Source organism: Coregonus clupeaformis, chromosome 16 (genome assembly GCF_020615455.1).
Source record: "Coregonus clupeaformis isolate EN_2021a chromosome 16, ASM2061545v1, whole genome shotgun sequence".
NCBI lineage: Eukaryota > Metazoa > Chordata > Actinopteri > Salmoniformes > Salmonidae > Coregonus > Coregonus clupeaformis.
Window position 1 is genome coordinate 1422501 of NC_059207.1, and position 16995 is coordinate 1439495.

The following is a 16995-nucleotide window of genomic DNA, read 5'->3' on the forward strand; positions in this document are numbered from 1 at the left end:
GTTTACATACACCTTAGCCAACTACATTTAAACTCAGTTTTTCACAATTCCTGACATTTAATCCTAGTAAAAATTCCCTGTTTTAGGTCAGTTAGGATCACCACTTTATTTTAAGAATGTGAAATGTCAGAATAATAGAGATAATTATTTATTTCAGCTTTTATTTCTTTCATCACATTCCCAGTGGGTCAGAAGTTTACATACACTCAATTAGTATTTGGTAGCATTGCATTTAAATTGTTTAACTTGGGTCAAATATTTTGGGTAGCCTTCCACAAGCTTCCCACAATAAGTTGGGTGAATTTTGGCCCATTCCTCCTGACAGACCTTGTGTAATTGAGTAAGGTTTGTAGGCCTCCTTGCTCGCACACGCTTTTTCAGTTCTGCCCACAAATTTTCTATAGGATTGAGGTCAGGGCTTTGTGATGGCCACTCCAATACCTTGACTTTGTTGTCCTTAAGCCATTTTGCCACAACCTTGGAAGTATGCTTGGGGTCATTGTCCATTTGGAAGACCCATTTGCGACCAAGCTTTAACTTCCTGACTGATGTCTTGAGATGTTGCTTCAATATATCCACATACATTTCCTTCCTCATGATGCCATCTATTTTGTGAAGTGCACCAGTCCCTCCTGCAGCAAAGCACCCCCACAGCATGATGCTGCCACCCCCGTGCTTCACGGTTGGGATGGTGTTCTTCGGCTTGCAAGCAACCCCCTTTTTCCTCCAAACATAACAATGGTCATTTTGGCCAAACAGTTCTATTTTTGTTTCATCAGACCAGAGGACATTTCTCCAAAAAGTACGATATTTGTCCCCATGTGTAGTTGCAAACTGTAGTCTGGATACTTTTGTACCTGTTTCCTCCAGCATCTTCACAAGGTCCTTTGCTGTTCTTCTGGGATTGATTTGCACTTTTCGCACCAAAGTACGTTCATCTCTAGGAGACAGAACGCGTCTCCTTCCTGAGTGGTATGACGGCTGCGTGGTCCCATGGTGTTTATACTTGCGTACTATTATTTGTACAGGTGAACGTGGTACCTTCAGGCGTTTGGAAATTGCTCCCAATGATGAACCAGACTTGTGGAGATCTACAATTCTTTTTCTGAGGTCTTGGCTGATTTCTTTTGATTTTCCCAAGATGTCATGCAAAGAGGCACTGAGTTTGAAGGTAGGCCTTGAAATACATCCACAGGTACACTTCTGACCCACTGGAATTGTGATACAGTGAATTATAAGTGAAATAATCTGTCTGTAAACAATTGTTGGAAAAATGACTTGTGTCATGCACAAAGTAGATGTCCTAACCGACTTACCAAAACTATAGTTTGTCAACAAGAAATTTGCGGAGTGGTTGAAAAACGAGTTTTAATGACTCCAACCTAAGTGTATGTAAACTTCCGACTTCAACTGTATATGCAATACAGTGTTCTGTGTACTGTATGGTGAGAAGGTCTAGCCTAGCTTAGCTTAGCTCCGTAGGTGGAATCCCAGTTTTCACTGGTAAAACATGGTGCAATCTTTAGGGAGTTTGGGACGTCTGGCTGGCAGACAGAGGAGTAACACGCCATCAGTACTAGACAGTGCAGCAGGTCTGATTGCTGTGGGACCCAGCTAATACGGACTGGGGATGAGGGAAGCATGCTACCATGCCCGCTCCACGCCTCTCCCGCCCGGAGATACACAATGTTCCAGAAGGAGGGGTGGCGCTATCTCTCTCTCTCTGTGTTCCTTTATCTCTCTCTCTGTCTCGCACATTTTTTCTCATCCTTCTCTCTCTCTCTCTCCCGCCTGCCTGCCGCGCCCCACCTGCAGCCAGTGACTCAGAGAGAGAGAGACTCTCTCTCTTTTCTCTCTCTCTCTCTCTTCCAATTCAGGGTGAAGACTATATATAAATTGAGGGTGCCCTCCTGCCATGCTTTTGGAAGGCAATATGTAATTTGTGTCTTGATTTCACTTGGGTGTTTGCTATAATTGCTGCATCAGTTCAGTATGGTATGGCTGACAGTATGCAACTGCTAATCTACCAGGGGTTCAAAGAGACTAATATTCAGACTCCAAAACACTCACTAGATCTGTACAGGGAGAAAATGTAACCCTCGTGATTTTAACCTACAGTACTTCAGGCAAAATTAATTGATTTCATCTTTGTCTCCTCCTCCCCTCCTTTTCTCTCTTCATCAATTCTCTGTTATTTTTTCTCAATCTTGGGGTGTACAATGCCAATCACCTCCAAAATCAATACAAACCAAGCAAGGAAATCAAAAGCAATAAAAAGTCACATGACTTCGCCTATCAATGGAAAAAAGTGGGTGCAGCTCATTCATAATGGTGTTGAAACTATAAAAAAGCCTGATGCTGAAATTAGAAATAAAGAAATGAGATGAAGGGGGGATAAAATAAAATAAAGTCAGGGATCACAGCAGATGCTGACGAGGAAAGCAGTTGGGGGGGGGGTAGTCAGCCAGAGAATGAAAAAATAGGCAATCCATTGAAAAAAATGCAAGATAAATATTGGTTGGTTCTGTAAAATGGCATAGGCAGTCTTCACGGTTAGTGCTATGTACAATAAAATGGTCTTACAAGTCTCCTCTCTCTCACTGACAACCTTGTGAGGGTCTGTAACACAGCTGCAATAACAAACGGTGGGTTAAACAAGGTAAAGTGATACAGCCACAAGCCAGCTCATACTGTACAGTACAACCTCTATGTCTGTTTTCATCTATCAGCTGCAAGGCACATAGGGACACAGGTTATCCACAGAGAAACACTTCCATGCAGATAAACTTTAGAAGACAAGGCTCTATGATGATATAGAATAGGATTAAACAGTTTGTGAGGACCACATTTACCTTGTACTGTTCATAGCACAAAATCCCCCCCACACACACACACACACACGGTTGATGATCACGTTCCCAATAAATCTAATCTAAGTCTAATCCATAATCTAAGTCTAATCCATATTTGGAGCAATGGGAGTCATGACCAGAAACAGATCAGGCTAGCTTTCTCTAATAACTGAAAGAGTTGGCAACACTACAGTAGGTAGGCTCAGCTCCACTCCCCTCCCTGTACTTGGCTCTTGTCTGGAGATTTGGGGGTGTGGTAACAGAGCCCAGAAGGCCAGCTTACCCTCCTAGCCTAACATGACATTGTGTCTTTGAAGCAGACACACTGTTCGACATCTTATTTACAACATCTGCTCCAGAATGTAATGTATGTGTGTATAGGCCAGTGAGTGGGATATTGTAAGTCCTTTCTCTGTCTTCCGGCATTAATTGAAAGTCCATTAAAAATGTCATAAAGATGTTGTGATTTCTAATGAAAGGGATTCAATGTGTGAGAAATGATCATCCACACACATCCATGAGCATCCACACATACACAAACACACTTCATTTCGCTTCACCCTTTGCGAGGACGCTGCTTTAAACTATTTCTTCAACAAGCGCATATAATAATGGAGACCCATTTGCCCACCTGTATACTCAGTCAACCAGATAACACACACACACACACACACACACACACACACACACACTCAGCCTGTTATAGATATCTAATGAGAACATACAGAAACGACCTGCTTCTTGGGCCATAGGCCATTCTGACTCATTATTTGTTGTGACTGTACTGTCCTCTCATGCTACGCTATTGTTTTGACGCCTAGCGCTTTACAACAGCACACTACAATTCCCTGGATAGTGGACTAGGCTAGAAAGACATCATGCAATGGCTGAATGAGTCAGCAAAATATCTAGCTGGTAACTGCCTCTGGAAAGTCTGGAGTTCTCAGATTCTATCCAGTGATGGTGTGGTAAAAAAGAATAGGTGTGTAAACACTGATCACCGTTCGCGGTGAACAAAGTAACGCTGCTTATATTGTCTATGCATTTTTCTGCAATAGGTTGGTAAATGCCTGGCAAGATAAAAAGGTGTGTGAACGCCGATTACGTGCATTTCCTTTCCACTACACCACTGACTCTTTACACAGATCTACATCAAACACAGCAGACCTGGGTCAAATACAACAAAAGCATTCAAATACTATAGAGTTGGGCTATATTTAGCCCAAACGAATACAGACACCACTCAAAACGAACACAGACACCACTCAAAACGAACACAGACACCACTCAAAACGAATACAGACACCACTGAAAACTAACACAGACACCACTCAAAACTAACACAGACACCACTCAAAACTAACACAGACACCACTCAAAACGAACACAGACACCACTCAAAACTAACACAACCACTCAAAACACAGACACCACTCAAAACGAACAGACACCACTCAAAATGAACACAGACACCACTGAAAACTATTACAGACACCACACAAAACGAACACAGACACCACTCAAAACTAGCACAACCACTCAAAACACAGACACCACTCAAAACGAACAGACACCACTCAAAATTAACACAGACACCACTGAAAACTATTACAGACACCACTCAAAACGAACAGACACCACTCAAAACTAACACAGACACCAATCAAAACTAGCACAGACATCACTCAAAACGAACACAGACACCACTCAAAACAAACACAGACACCACTCAAAACTAACACAGACACCACTCAAAGATACCACAAGTAGAAGATGTGATGTGACTGTGCACATTACTACTGAACAGAGCAGCACACGGGTCTCTAGTCAAACCTCCTCTCTTACCTCTTTGCTGCCCATCGACATGTCCTCGGAGGCCGAGTCGCTGCTGAAGTCTTCTGTGATCGCAGTCTCAAAGTCCGACTCGCACACCGCGATGGGCACGCTCACTGTCAGACTGGGGTTGTGGATGAACGACATGTAGTGGCACTCCTCCTTTGGATACTTCTCCGTACTATCTCCTAGCCCCACCCCCAACCCACCTCCGGGCCGCCCGTTCCCCTCCTTCAGATAGACCCCACTCGGATCTTTAGTGATCTCGACTGATGTGTGATTTGAGATGCAGTTGCCCCCATTGCCGTTGATGGAGCTGTGGAGCTCATCCAGGGGCTTGTCCTCCTCCAGTGACCCCCCCTTGACCCCTTTGGTGGCTCCGCCCCCGAGAAACAGGCTCTGGATGACCTGACGGATGGTCACCTTGACCCAGGCCACGCCCCTCTGGATGCGGCCCACAGCGATCTGCAGGTTGTTCATCTCGCTGTCGTCGTCCGTGGCTGCCAGGTTGTCTGCGCTGAAGGAGCTGAGCAGCAGAGCCAGGAACAGATTCAGGACCTGTAGAGACGGAGGGAGGAAAGGAAAAGTTGGAGTCCATTCTGATCTGGGTTCAGTTGTTAATTTGGAGATTCAGTTCAAATTGAAAATTGCATATCACGTGAATATGGCAATGCTTAAAACATATTTGCTGCACCAGTGTCAAACACAAATTGACCACGAAAGATTCAACATTTTTCTCTTACCGCAAATGAAAGAAAATATAAAAGTGAGTACAGTGAGTCATCCATAGGTATGGGGATTTTGGGATATATAATGACAACAGAAAAGCCACCTACCACCAGGTTCCCTATAACCATGACCATCATAAAGACGATGAGGCACATGCTCTGGCCAGCCACCTCCATGCAGTCCCACATGGTCTCGATCCACTCCCCACACAGCACCCGGAACACGATGAGGAATGAGTGGAAGAAGTCATGCATGTGCCAGCGCGGCAGCTGGCAGTCGTCTGCAATCTTACACACACACTCCTTGTAGCTCTTGCCAAACAGCTGCATGCCCACCACGGCGAAGATGAACACGATGATGGCTAGGACCAGTGTCAAATTACCCAGAGCTCCCACCGAGTTACCGATGATCTTGATCAGCATGTTCAGGGTGGGCCAAGACTTGGCCAGTTTGAACACCCTCAACTGTTGACAAGAATAATCAAATGAGGAGTTTATTTTGTTGTACCTGGTTGTGACTATGGTATTAACATCTAGCTAGCATCAATCAACAAAGGATGAAGATGAATATTACCACTGTGTCAAGGAGTATGTAAAAGAAAGGGCAACTGTTATTCAGCTAAGGGAGGTAGTAGAGTTATGTTTCCTGTAGAAACGTGGCGACTAGAAGGTACACAATCTGCTCTGACAGGGTCGACTAGGGAGAAACTGGTGTCAGAAGTGGGATCTTACCAATCGGAAAGACCGAAGCACAGACAGCCCCTCTACATTGGCCAGGCCGAGCTCCATCAGACTCAGACTGACGATGATGCCGTCAAATATGTTCCATCCCTGTTGAAAGTAATAGTAGGGGTCCAGAGCGATTAGCTTGAAACACATCTCAGCCGTGAAGATGCCCGTGAACACCTACATAGAGCCAGAGACAGAGACATTAGTTAGATTTGAGCACGGTTAGAAATATTTCCATAGAATGAGTGTTAATGGTTGTGTGGGTAGTGTGTGGGTTAAGCTTGGCTAGGCATACATATTTGGCCCTATGGATAGTGGATATATACAGTTTAAATAGTATGTGGCCAACTTGGTGGCTGAAACTGTGAAGAATAACAGGATGGGGATTTGGAAGGTAGCACGTGTGACTTTGAGGAAAAAGCTATATCAGGTGCAAGAGATTGTCCTTAAAAATACTTTTGCAATGAAAAAAGCAGCAACGGATATTTCGGAACTCTTATCCAACAGACCTGTACATCCATGAATGGATCTCTATCATTTGTAACTATTTCTGATGTATGTATTGTGAAGTATTGTTCAATAGATGTACTATGTAAGGTATTTATTTATCTGTGTCTCTTTTTCACCATACATTTTAAATCTGCTAGCAGACTGCTGAGTGGAGGGTTTGGGAGTAAAAAATATATAAATAGATGTATTGTGTGAAGAAAAAAATGTCCAATTAGAAATGGCCGGTTAGGGGAGAAATCCACCCCAGTAACAGTCTCTCTTTAACAGAAAAGCCTTGCAAGTTTACCTTAATAATATCGAACACTTACCAAGTTCCCGACAGAGAGGACATCATTGAACTCCTTGGTCATGGGATAATGTTCCATTGCCATGAAGAGAGTGTTGAGGACGATACAGACTGTGATGGCCAGGTCCACGAAGGGGTCCATCACCACTGTGTTGACGATACCCTTGAAACTCAACCACATAGGACAGCAGTCCCAGATCAGATAGGTGTTGGCAAACTTATACCAGCATGGTGGACACTTCTGCCTGGACTCTTCAAGCTCTGGAAAGGGTTAAAACAGACATATTTTGGTGACACTTTATAATGTCCTTTTAATTTGTTATTTTTTAAAACATTTTAGTTATATTTTAGATGCTCTTATCCATAGCGACATACAGGAGCAATTAAGGTTAAATGCTTTGCTCAAGGGCACAGACAGATTTTTCACCTAGTCGCCTCAGGGATTTGAACCAGCGAACTTTCGGTTACTGGCTCAACGCTTTTAAATGCTAGGCTACCTGCCACCTGTTGGCATGTATACATGTCCACATTTTGGCTATAAGGCATTATGACTTGTTATAAGCATGTATAACAAGTATAAAATATCATATACAGTTGAAGTCGGAAGTTTACATACACTTAGGTTGGAGTCATTAAAACTAGTTTTTCAACCACTCCATAAATTTCATGTTAACCAACTATAGTTTTGGCAAGTCGGTTAGGACATCTACTTTGTGCATGACACAAGTAATTTTTCCAACAATTGTTTACAGACAGATTTTTTCACTTATAATTCACTGTATCACAATTCCAGTGGGTCAGAAGTGTACCTGTGGATGTATTTCAAGGCCTACCTTCAAACTCAGTGCCTCTTTGCTTGACATCATGCGAAAATCAAAATAAATCAACCAAGACCTCAGAAAAAAATTTGTAGACCTCCACAAGTCTGGTTCATGCTTGGGAGCAATTTCCAAACGCCTGAAGGTACCACGTTCATCTTTACAAATAGTATGCAAGTATAAACACCATGGACCACGCAGCCGTCAGACCGCTCAGGAAGGAGACGTGTTCTGTCTCCTAGAGATGAACGTACTTTGGTGAGAAAAGTGCAAATCAATCCCAGAACATCAGCAAAGGACCTTGTGAAGATGCCGGAGAAAACAGGTACAAAAGTATCTATATCGATAGTAAAGCGAGTCCTATATCGACATAACCTGAAAGGCCGCTCAGCAAGGAAGAAGTCACTGCTCCAAAACCACCATAAAAAAGCCAGACTACGGTTTGCAACTGCACATGGGGACAAAGATCGTACTTTTTGGAGAAATGTTCTCTGGTCTGATGAAACAAAAATATAACTGTTTGGCCATAATGACCATCGTTATGTTTGGAGGAAAAAGGGGTAGCCTTGCAAGCTGAAGAGCACCATCCCAACCGTGAAGCATGGGGGTGGGAGCATCATGCTGTGGGGGTGCTTTGCTACAGGAGGGACTGGTGCACTTCACAAAATAGATGGCATCATGAGGATGGAAAATTATGTGGATATATTGAAGCAACATCTCAAGACATCAGTCAGGAAGTTAAAGCTTGGTCGCAAATGGGTCTTCCAAATGGACAATGACCCCAAGCATACTTCCAAAGTTGTGGCAAAATGGCTTAAGGACAACAAAGTCAAGGGATTGGAGTGGCCATCACAAAGCCCTGACCTCAATCCTATAGAAAATATGTGGGCAGAACTGAAAAAGCATGTGCGAGCAAGGAGGCCTACAAACCTGACTCAGTTACACCAGCTCTGTCAGGAGGAATGGGCCAAAATTTACCCAACTTATTGTGGGAAGCTTGTAGAAGGCTACCCGAAACGTTTGACCCAAGTTAAATAATTTAAAGGCAATGCTACCAAATACTAATTGAGTGTATGTAAACTTCTGACCCACTGGGAATGTGATGAAAGAAATAAAAGCTGAAATAAATCATTCTGTCTACTATTATTCTGACATTTCACATTCTTAAAATAAAGTGGTGATCCTAACTGACCTAAGACAGGGAATTTTTACTAGGATTAAATGTCAGGAATTGTGAAAAACTGAGTTTAAATGTATTTGGCTAAGGTGTATGTAAACTTCCGACTTCAACTGTAGTTGACTTTCAGGAAAGTGCTATCAAGCTTTTCTAATGCTAAGGAGGACACTTTATTGATGGCATACACATTACAATGGTTGTTGTAGGCTATGGGTCTTCAAGATCTTTGATTCATTGGTTTGGTATAATAACATTATGTAAGAACTTGGTGTGACACCAACCCTCCATGGTGTTGGTGAGAATACTGGCCACACTCATAGCTCTGGCTCTGACTCTGTCTGGCTCATCTAGATAGACCATGGAAGCCTGTCGAGACCTCCTCTTCTTCAGCCTCATCTCAGAGTCAGTGGTAGTTCCCTGGAGACCAAGAAACATTTGGAAGAGTTATTCAGTGTATGGATTAGGTGGCCTGCAAGGGACTCCATTACTATACCAACCATGTTGGGTTCATTTCAAATAGTATTTATTTTCTGTCAAATACTTTAGCTGGGCAATGGAACCAATGGAATAATCCCAAAAGTGCAAACCCGGTCATCTGGCTCAATCAAAAGAAATGGAATACTATTTGGAGCCTGGACTGATAAAAACGAAAGCTCACCTCAGGCAGGAGCAGTCCTACAGGCGAGGTGGGCACTGAGGTCCCTCCCACTAGCGAGACGACGCCGTTACAGTCCACGGTGCAGTGCATCTTGCCGTTGGCGGGCAGCAGGACGCGCTGAGGGGCCAGGCTAGTCTGACTGACCGTGCTGCAGCGGCTCTCGATACGGCAAGGCACGAACAGGGAGCCGCGGCGGCTGTCGGTGTCCTCGAACGTGCTTTGCTCGTCGTCGGCGAAGTCGTTCTCGGAGACCACGTCGCGGGCGTGGCCTCTGAAGCTAAACAGGCTGGCTCGGCTGTTCCTCCTTGGGGAGAAGAGGGAGCCGCGGATACTGAGGAGAGACTGGTGGAGAGGGAAAGGGAGGCGAGAGAGGGGAGGGAGGAGGGGAAGAGAAAGGTATCAGTACTAAAAAAGAGGAGGAGGAGGCGGATGGAGGTGATGGAGACGATGATACGGAAGAAGAGAGATCAGCATGATTGGAGTGACTCAGTGGACACGCTGCTCAGTGGAGTGATGAGGAAGATGATAGTAATGAGGACAATGGTGACTAAGACAATGACGTTGATGACGATGATGACCCTTCCCCTCACTGTGTGCTCACCTGGTTGGGTGAGGAGCATCTCTTCTCGTAGGACAGCCGGTTGGCATCTATCGAAAACCGGAAGCTTAACCTCTTGATACTGTCCTCCGACTCTGACTTGTGGAACGTCTCGTGCTCGCCCCTCTCTTCCTCCTCCCTCTGTTTTCTCTTCTTCTGTCGGTTCCGTCTCTCCTTGGCGCTCTTCGAGCTGAGTTTGGAGGTCCCCGTGGAGGTTTCTGAGGAGGGCCCCTCTCTCCCGCTGTACTCTCCGTGGCTCTCTGTGGCTGCTGCCGCGGCAACCTGCCAGCCAATCACAAACAAGCACAGTTGTCACGGCAACCGGCACCCGTCTTTGGTGGACAGAGCACAGAGCAGAGCGGCAGGCAGCACAAATACCCATATCAGCTTCAAAGAACTTCTAAAAATGGAGGCCTGTGTTTTGTCCCACAAACAGACAGTTTTCTTAAAGAAATTGGCAAAGACTAAAAGGTTATTTGTTCTTGAAGCAAGTCAACAGCCCGATTGCTCTTTGAAATAATAACAAGCCCTGCATAACCCTAAATCACTGTGGAATCATTTACAACAACAAAAAGCATGGGAGCCAAAAGTATCATTCATTTTTCAAAAGCAACCATGCTTTTACTCGTTATATAAAATCTTGTGATATCCATGTTTTTGTTATTATTGCATTACTGGTCTCTTGGTCAAGCTGTTATTGTAAATAAGAAATTATGTGAAGCAGATGGAGAGGGAACCTCCCTCCCTCCATGGAAGCTAATACTGTACTACCAATACTGGAGAGTAATTATTCCTTCTCTAGCTACCTCTTGTTTCCATAGTAATGGAGCACCCTTGTCTGTAGAAGCTTGACACCAAGCAAGCACCAAGACATACTTATGCAAGAGAGGATTATGGACTTGAGAAAGGAAGGGCAATAGAGGCCAGGGTAGGGAAAGACAGCGAGGACTTTGGCTGTATGCACTCACTACTGTAAGTCGCTCTGGATAATGACTCAAATGCAAATGTTAAAAAAGTCCAACTTTGCGATGCAAATACACAATCAGAAATCAGACATTACCAATGCCTCCTCCTGTTGTCTCTTGAGCTGCTCCAGCATGGCCTGGAACTCCTGCTCCTTCTGGGCTGCCTCCTCTATGGTGGCCTGGTTCTGCTCATCGTAGGCCATGGCCACCACAGCCAGGATCAGGTTGACCAGGTAGAAGGAACCCAGGAAGATCACCAACACAAAGAAGATCATGTAGGGCTTCCCCGCGGCTCGCAGGGTCTAGGAGGGTGGGAGGGAGGAGGGAGGGATGGGGAGGAGGCAGGGAGAGAGGGAGGGAGCAGAGAGTGAGGAGAGAGAGAGAGAGAGAGAGAGAGGGAGAGAGAGAGAGAGAGAGGGGAGAGAGAGAGAGAGAGAGGGAGAGAGAGAGAGAGAGAGAGAGAGAGAGAGAGTAGGGGAAGGGAGAGAGCGAGAGAGGAGGGGGAGGGGAGGAGAGAGAGAGAGGTGGGGAGGGAGAGAGAGAGAGGAGGGGGGAGAGAGAGAGAGAGAGAGAGAGAGAGAGAGGGAGGGAGAGAGAGAGAGAGAGAGAGAGAGAGAGAGAGAGAGAGAGAGAGAGAGAGAGAGAGAGAGAGAGAGAGAGAGGGAGGGGAGAGAGAGAGAGAGGGAGGGAGGAGAGAGAGAGAGAGGGAGGAGGGAGAGAGGAAAGAGAGAGAGAGGGAGTGTTTCACTGTTATTTGAGTTGTATAATAACATAAGAGTTGTTTCACTGTTATTTTCAATGATAAAGCACTAAAAGGGGATCAAATATATCAAATCAGCAAACAGTGAGCGGCCATTTTGTTTCTAACTAATAGCTTTGGCCCACCTGTTGGTACAGGTTTTCCCAGAAGTCCTGGGTCATGAGTCTGAACAGGGACAGGAAGGCCCAGCCAAACGAGTCGAAGCTGGTGTAGTCGTAGTCTGGGTTCCTGCCCGCCTTGATGCACGTGAACCCCTCTGGACACAACCTGTGGTGGAGACCCCCATACACAACACACAGGTCAGCAAACGTGGTGGAGCCCAACTGTATACACACAGGTCACTAAACCACAGCCACAGGCTGCTTGTACAGTACAGAGCAATACAGTGGATATTTACAGTGTCCACTGAGCAGCACTGGTTTTCATTAGATCGACTTGACTGCACTTACACTGAATATGATTTCATTTTATTAGATCAGCCTGACTACATTAACACTATCCACAGTAAGTAGCACTTGTTTTTATTCGACTGACTTGACTGCATCAACTTAACCAACTAAATTCTGCTGAAATAGTATAGTCCTCTCCACTCTCTTGTATTAGCGCCAAGTGCTCTATTCTAGTTAGCCTTTCTTCAATGCCTAAGTGTTGAGGAAACAAGCGAGTACGCTTACATGCACACTAATAATTCAATATTAAACTGATTATGGCAGAAGGCAGAGTATGGCATTAGTCATGTAAACACCTTACTCTGCTTATCTTAAGGTCATAATCGAAGTAAGCATACGCCGATTAAACACCTGTTTTCTGAGCAATCTTTCCAATTATTAGGACATGTAAACCTTAATAGGAGTTCCAGCAGTGTATTTGATCTGCGCATGTGTCTGCACCGGTAGCGCGAGCCTCCCTCTTATGCGTGAGTGAAGTGAGTTCGGAAAAACTGAAAGTATGCATCTTAGAAATAGTTTCCACATACAAACGTGACGTCATATGTCCAAACTCAGAATCAAATAGTCTTCGCAAAAATAACATGTTCACTGGGGTAGAATGTTTATTTTGATTGCTGATTTTCTGCATTTATTAAAATGTATCAATGGCCTGATTTCAGATGTGTCCATGTAAACACGATTATTAGGTAAATCGTTCTTCTTGCAAAGCATGTAAAGGGTTTTAAACAAACTATTATATGAATCTGACAGTGCACAATAATTGTATTTATTGTGTGCATGTAATCGTGCTCAGTAATTCCGTATGCGTGTTGAGGCTGTGTCGGTGAATGTAATTGGCTATATAAATAAAACATGTTGTCAAGTCTCACCCGGCTCCACTGCCGTTCCCACAGAGGAGGGCGTCCCTTCGGTTGGAGAGGTAATAGTAATTACCTAGAATGAAGAACAGAGAGAGGAACAATCACTCAATATGTTGAGGAGTGCAGGAGGAAAGGAGGGAGGGAGGGAGGAAAGAGGGGAGGGAGGTTTGAAACGGGATTAAAAGGACTGACACTGAGCAAATCATCTTAATGGGTTTTCAAGTTTATACAGTATTCTGATTTATGAATTAAGCAAACAATCTGGGGTGACTCTGAGTGAAATAAAAAAAAAGCACTTCATTAAAATAATTGTTATTATCATTATACTGTATATATATATATATAGAGGGCAAAAGGGTGCCTCTCTCTCTCTCTCTCTCTCTCTCTCTCTCTCTCTCTCTCTCTCTCTCTCTCTCTCTCTCTCTCTCCAGACAAGTGGGAGGAGGGTATGGAGCTGGGGGGGGCATTGTTGTGACCGATTATCTGCTACGTTTGCCACAATTTCCCACCAGGCACTGCTTGCATTTGCCCCCTCATCCCGGCCAATCGCTGTCACTCTTTATCACGCTGCTTCATAGAAAGTGGTCAGGGCATGGGCTGGCTGGTTTTATTACACAGAATATGAAGTCTGTCTGAGTAGTGTGACTCAGATACTGCCTGAGGTATAGAACTTGACCCTCATTACCCCGGCGCCCCTGCAGACAAAACAAGCTCTTAGCTTACTCTCATCGTTGATGTACTCGGTCCAGTCGAAGGAGCTAGTGACGTTGAAATCAGTGCCGTTGAAATCAGTACCGTTGAAATCAGTTCCGTTTAAGTCTAGAGTTCCCAGAGTTATGTTCAGGAGGTCGTCGGATGTCGTGGCGTTGACGAGGTTGCGGATGCACTTCTGCCTCAGGTTGCCCATAAAGAGCTGCAGGCCAATCAGGGCGAAGACGCTGAGACAGAAAACGGTGAGGATCATGACATCGGAGAGCTTCTTGACCGACTGGATCAGAGCGCCCACGATGGTCTTTAGGCCTGTAAGGTAGGGACCACACACAGTCCTGGTTACCAGCTCCAACTTGTTTATTGAATAGATACATAATACAGTTTCTAAATATAGTATAGAAATCCTAAGGTATATAGAAATGCTTCAGCCCCCAATGATAGCTAGCAAGCAGCATAGGAGATCCATATGTCAGGTTTCTGTATGGCATTCATACAGGAGCCGGTTGAGGTAGAGACTGATCACTTTTCCTCATGGATCTCTCCAAAGAGATGGTGTTGTTGGTGTTAACCCAGTTCAAAACACCCAGATTAGCCCCTGGCAAACTGTCTACACAGAAAGTCTAATGTTTGTTGATTATCCAATTCTCTTTTTGAATAGACTCAGATCACTACAAATATTGTATCATATTCATATCATTACTTAGTGATCTGTCCAGCAATGTAATAATGACGTAATGGATAAATTGCAATCATTCAGTTTGATAGGGACCAAGTGTGTTGGGGTTTTAGTGACAGAAAGTGGGCTGATGTAGGCTGAGGTTAGAGACCCCCACTATTCATGGGGCCAATGATGTGATTGGTTCGTCCATGAAACCGAGAGATGACAACTTTGTGAGAGTGTCTGTCATGGCATTGCCTAGCATCACTCTAGCACAACCCCAGTCATCAACCACCATATACAGTGAACAAGACATACATGCAACATAGAACAAGGAGGGAGGGGGAACCCTAGACACAAATGCTCACCACACAAATTGGCTTTCGCAATGTCTCATGCATAAAAAAGCAAACAAATCATAAATATTTGACCTAATTTCCCCAAAGGGCAAGATAACAAAGAAAGTGAAAGTAACGTAATGTGTCTAAAAGCGTGGAATCTTTTCCATCTCGATGGAGTGGGCCCGGATTCCTGCTTTTACTGGCCTGTGGAAAGGCAGCGTGACAGAGGCAACACCGGTAGGCTAAGCTAACGTGAGATGAACAGTTACTGTATCTCAAATGGAGTGAATTAGCCATTAGCCGTTAGCTTTTAGCCTTGTTGCTAGCATTTAAGCATTTCAAATTTAACCTCTGACCTTTGACCTGGGCTCTCTCACCTGGGATGACTGATATAGTTTTGAGGGCTCGGAGAACCCTGAAGGTTCTGAGGGCCGAGACATTACCCAGGTCCACAAACTCTGTCACATATCTGTAAGGGAAGGCAGCGGGGGGAGGTTTTGGGGGAGGGAGGAGGAGCGAGGGAAGGGGGAAGTCATACACACACACAGGACACGCACACGCCCACACACCATGACAACCAAGGGGTTGGGGGGGAAGGGGGGTCGACAAACATCACAAACAAAAGACACCGTGGCTGACGGGTTAGAGAGCAGGCACAGGCTCTTACCTGGAATTACCGAGATAGTTTTCAAAGCTCGCAATACTCTGAAAGTGCGCAGAGCTGAAACATTGCCTAGGTTTACAAACTCTGTTACATACCTGCAGGATTAAATGCACAGTTAAAAATCAGCATTGTACCCCGACATACTTGCAAGTGCACGCACACACGCGCACATGTACAGACGCAGGTACACACACACGCGCATATGAATACATGTAAAGTACACACTTTCACAGTTTAATTAATTCAATAAAATGCACTATATCGGTTTCTTTTCATTTTGAAGGGATATTAAAATGTAATGAATTGATTGTTATTTGTTGATGTAAAAATAGAAATGTAACAATTTAAGGTTGTGCCATTATATTTGGGGTGTGGTGGGGCCATGAGAACAAAAAAAACAGGGTCTGCAGAGATTCTGCCTAAAAAAATTGGGTCCCCAGAAATTTGGGCAAAATAAATGGGGTCCCTGCTGAAATAGTTTGAATGCCACTGGTCTAGAGGGTTGAGAATAGTGGCACTCTGTGTCCTGACAGACCTCTGTGTCCTGACAGACCTCTGTGTCCTGACAGACCTCTGTGTCCTCACTTCACTATTCAAACCAGTCCTTCCAGTTACATGGCAGTGTACAAACATTAAGGACAACTGCTCTTTCCATGACATAGACTGAACAGGTGAATCCAGGTGAAAGCTATGATCCCTTATTGCAACTGAATATTAGGAAGGTGTTCCTAATGTTTGGTACAGTCAGTGTATATTGATATTTGGAATAGTGACATGAGTTGCAGTTTTGTAGTGAAGTGTTAAATTAATTATACTACGCTGGTTAGGATGAATACTTACATCAGTCCTATACTCAAATATGCTTGTTGTTGATATGGTCATCAATGCTAGATAATATCCTATTCTATTGATCCTAGCTGGAAATAGAAGTCATACATACATCGGTGGTAATACTTACGCCATGGAGATTACCATGAAGTCCAACCAGTTCCATGGATCCCTGAGGAAGGTGAACTTCCCCACACAGAACCCCCTCGCCAAGATTTTAATGAGAGACTCGAATGTGTAAATCCCTGTGAAGGTGTACCTGATCAAACCAAGAGAGAAAGGTATTATGATGGTTGCTATGGAAGTCACCAACAACAGCCCTATTCAATCAAAACCTTCAATCAAAATCGTGCTTGTTTTCCGGGGCTAGGCCAAACCAACATAATTTCTCCTGTGCCAGTGTAGGCTCTGTTCCAATTTTAATACCAACATAACAATTGTAAGTGTTATGCTTGTGTGGATTCCAGTGGAGGCTGCTGAGGGGAGAACGGCTCATAATAATGGCTGGAACAGAGCGAATGGAATGGCGTGACGTGACTTATTTTAATGTATGACTGTTATTTATTTATC

The 16995-nt window shown here is 44.4% G+C and overlaps 1 protein-coding gene across 2 annotated transcripts in view; it reads right to left on the reverse strand.

The window, feature by feature from the left end:
• The window catches only part of LOC121558130 (sodium channel protein type 2 subunit alpha-like), a 37067-nt gene that overhangs the window by 12091 nt on the left and 7981 nt on the right, over positions 1-16995 (reverse strand). The window contains exons 5-17 of one of the 2 annotated variants that reach the window (XM_045225540.1): positions 16556-16684; positions 15311-15402; positions 13947-14243; positions 13233-13296; positions 12040-12181; positions 11250-11456; positions 10193-10471; positions 9592-9933; positions 9215-9350; positions 6961-7199; positions 6146-6319; positions 5522-5878; positions 4698-5243 (exon numbers count right to left, since the gene is read on the reverse strand). In XM_045225540.1, coding sequence (XP_045081475.1) covers positions 4698-5243; positions 5522-5878; positions 6146-6319; positions 6961-7199; positions 9215-9350; positions 9592-9933; positions 10193-10471; positions 11250-11456; positions 12040-12181; positions 13233-13296; positions 13947-14243; positions 15311-15402; positions 16556-16684 — 3004 coding nt within the window. Of the gene's footprint in view, positions 1-4697; positions 5244-5521; positions 5879-6145; positions 6320-6960; positions 7200-9214; positions 9351-9591; positions 9934-10192; positions 10472-11249; positions 11457-12039; positions 12182-13232; positions 13297-13946; positions 14244-15310; positions 15403-15600; positions 15693-16555; positions 16685-16995 lie in introns of both variants that reach the window. The other variant, XM_045225541.1, reaches the window with a different exon arrangement.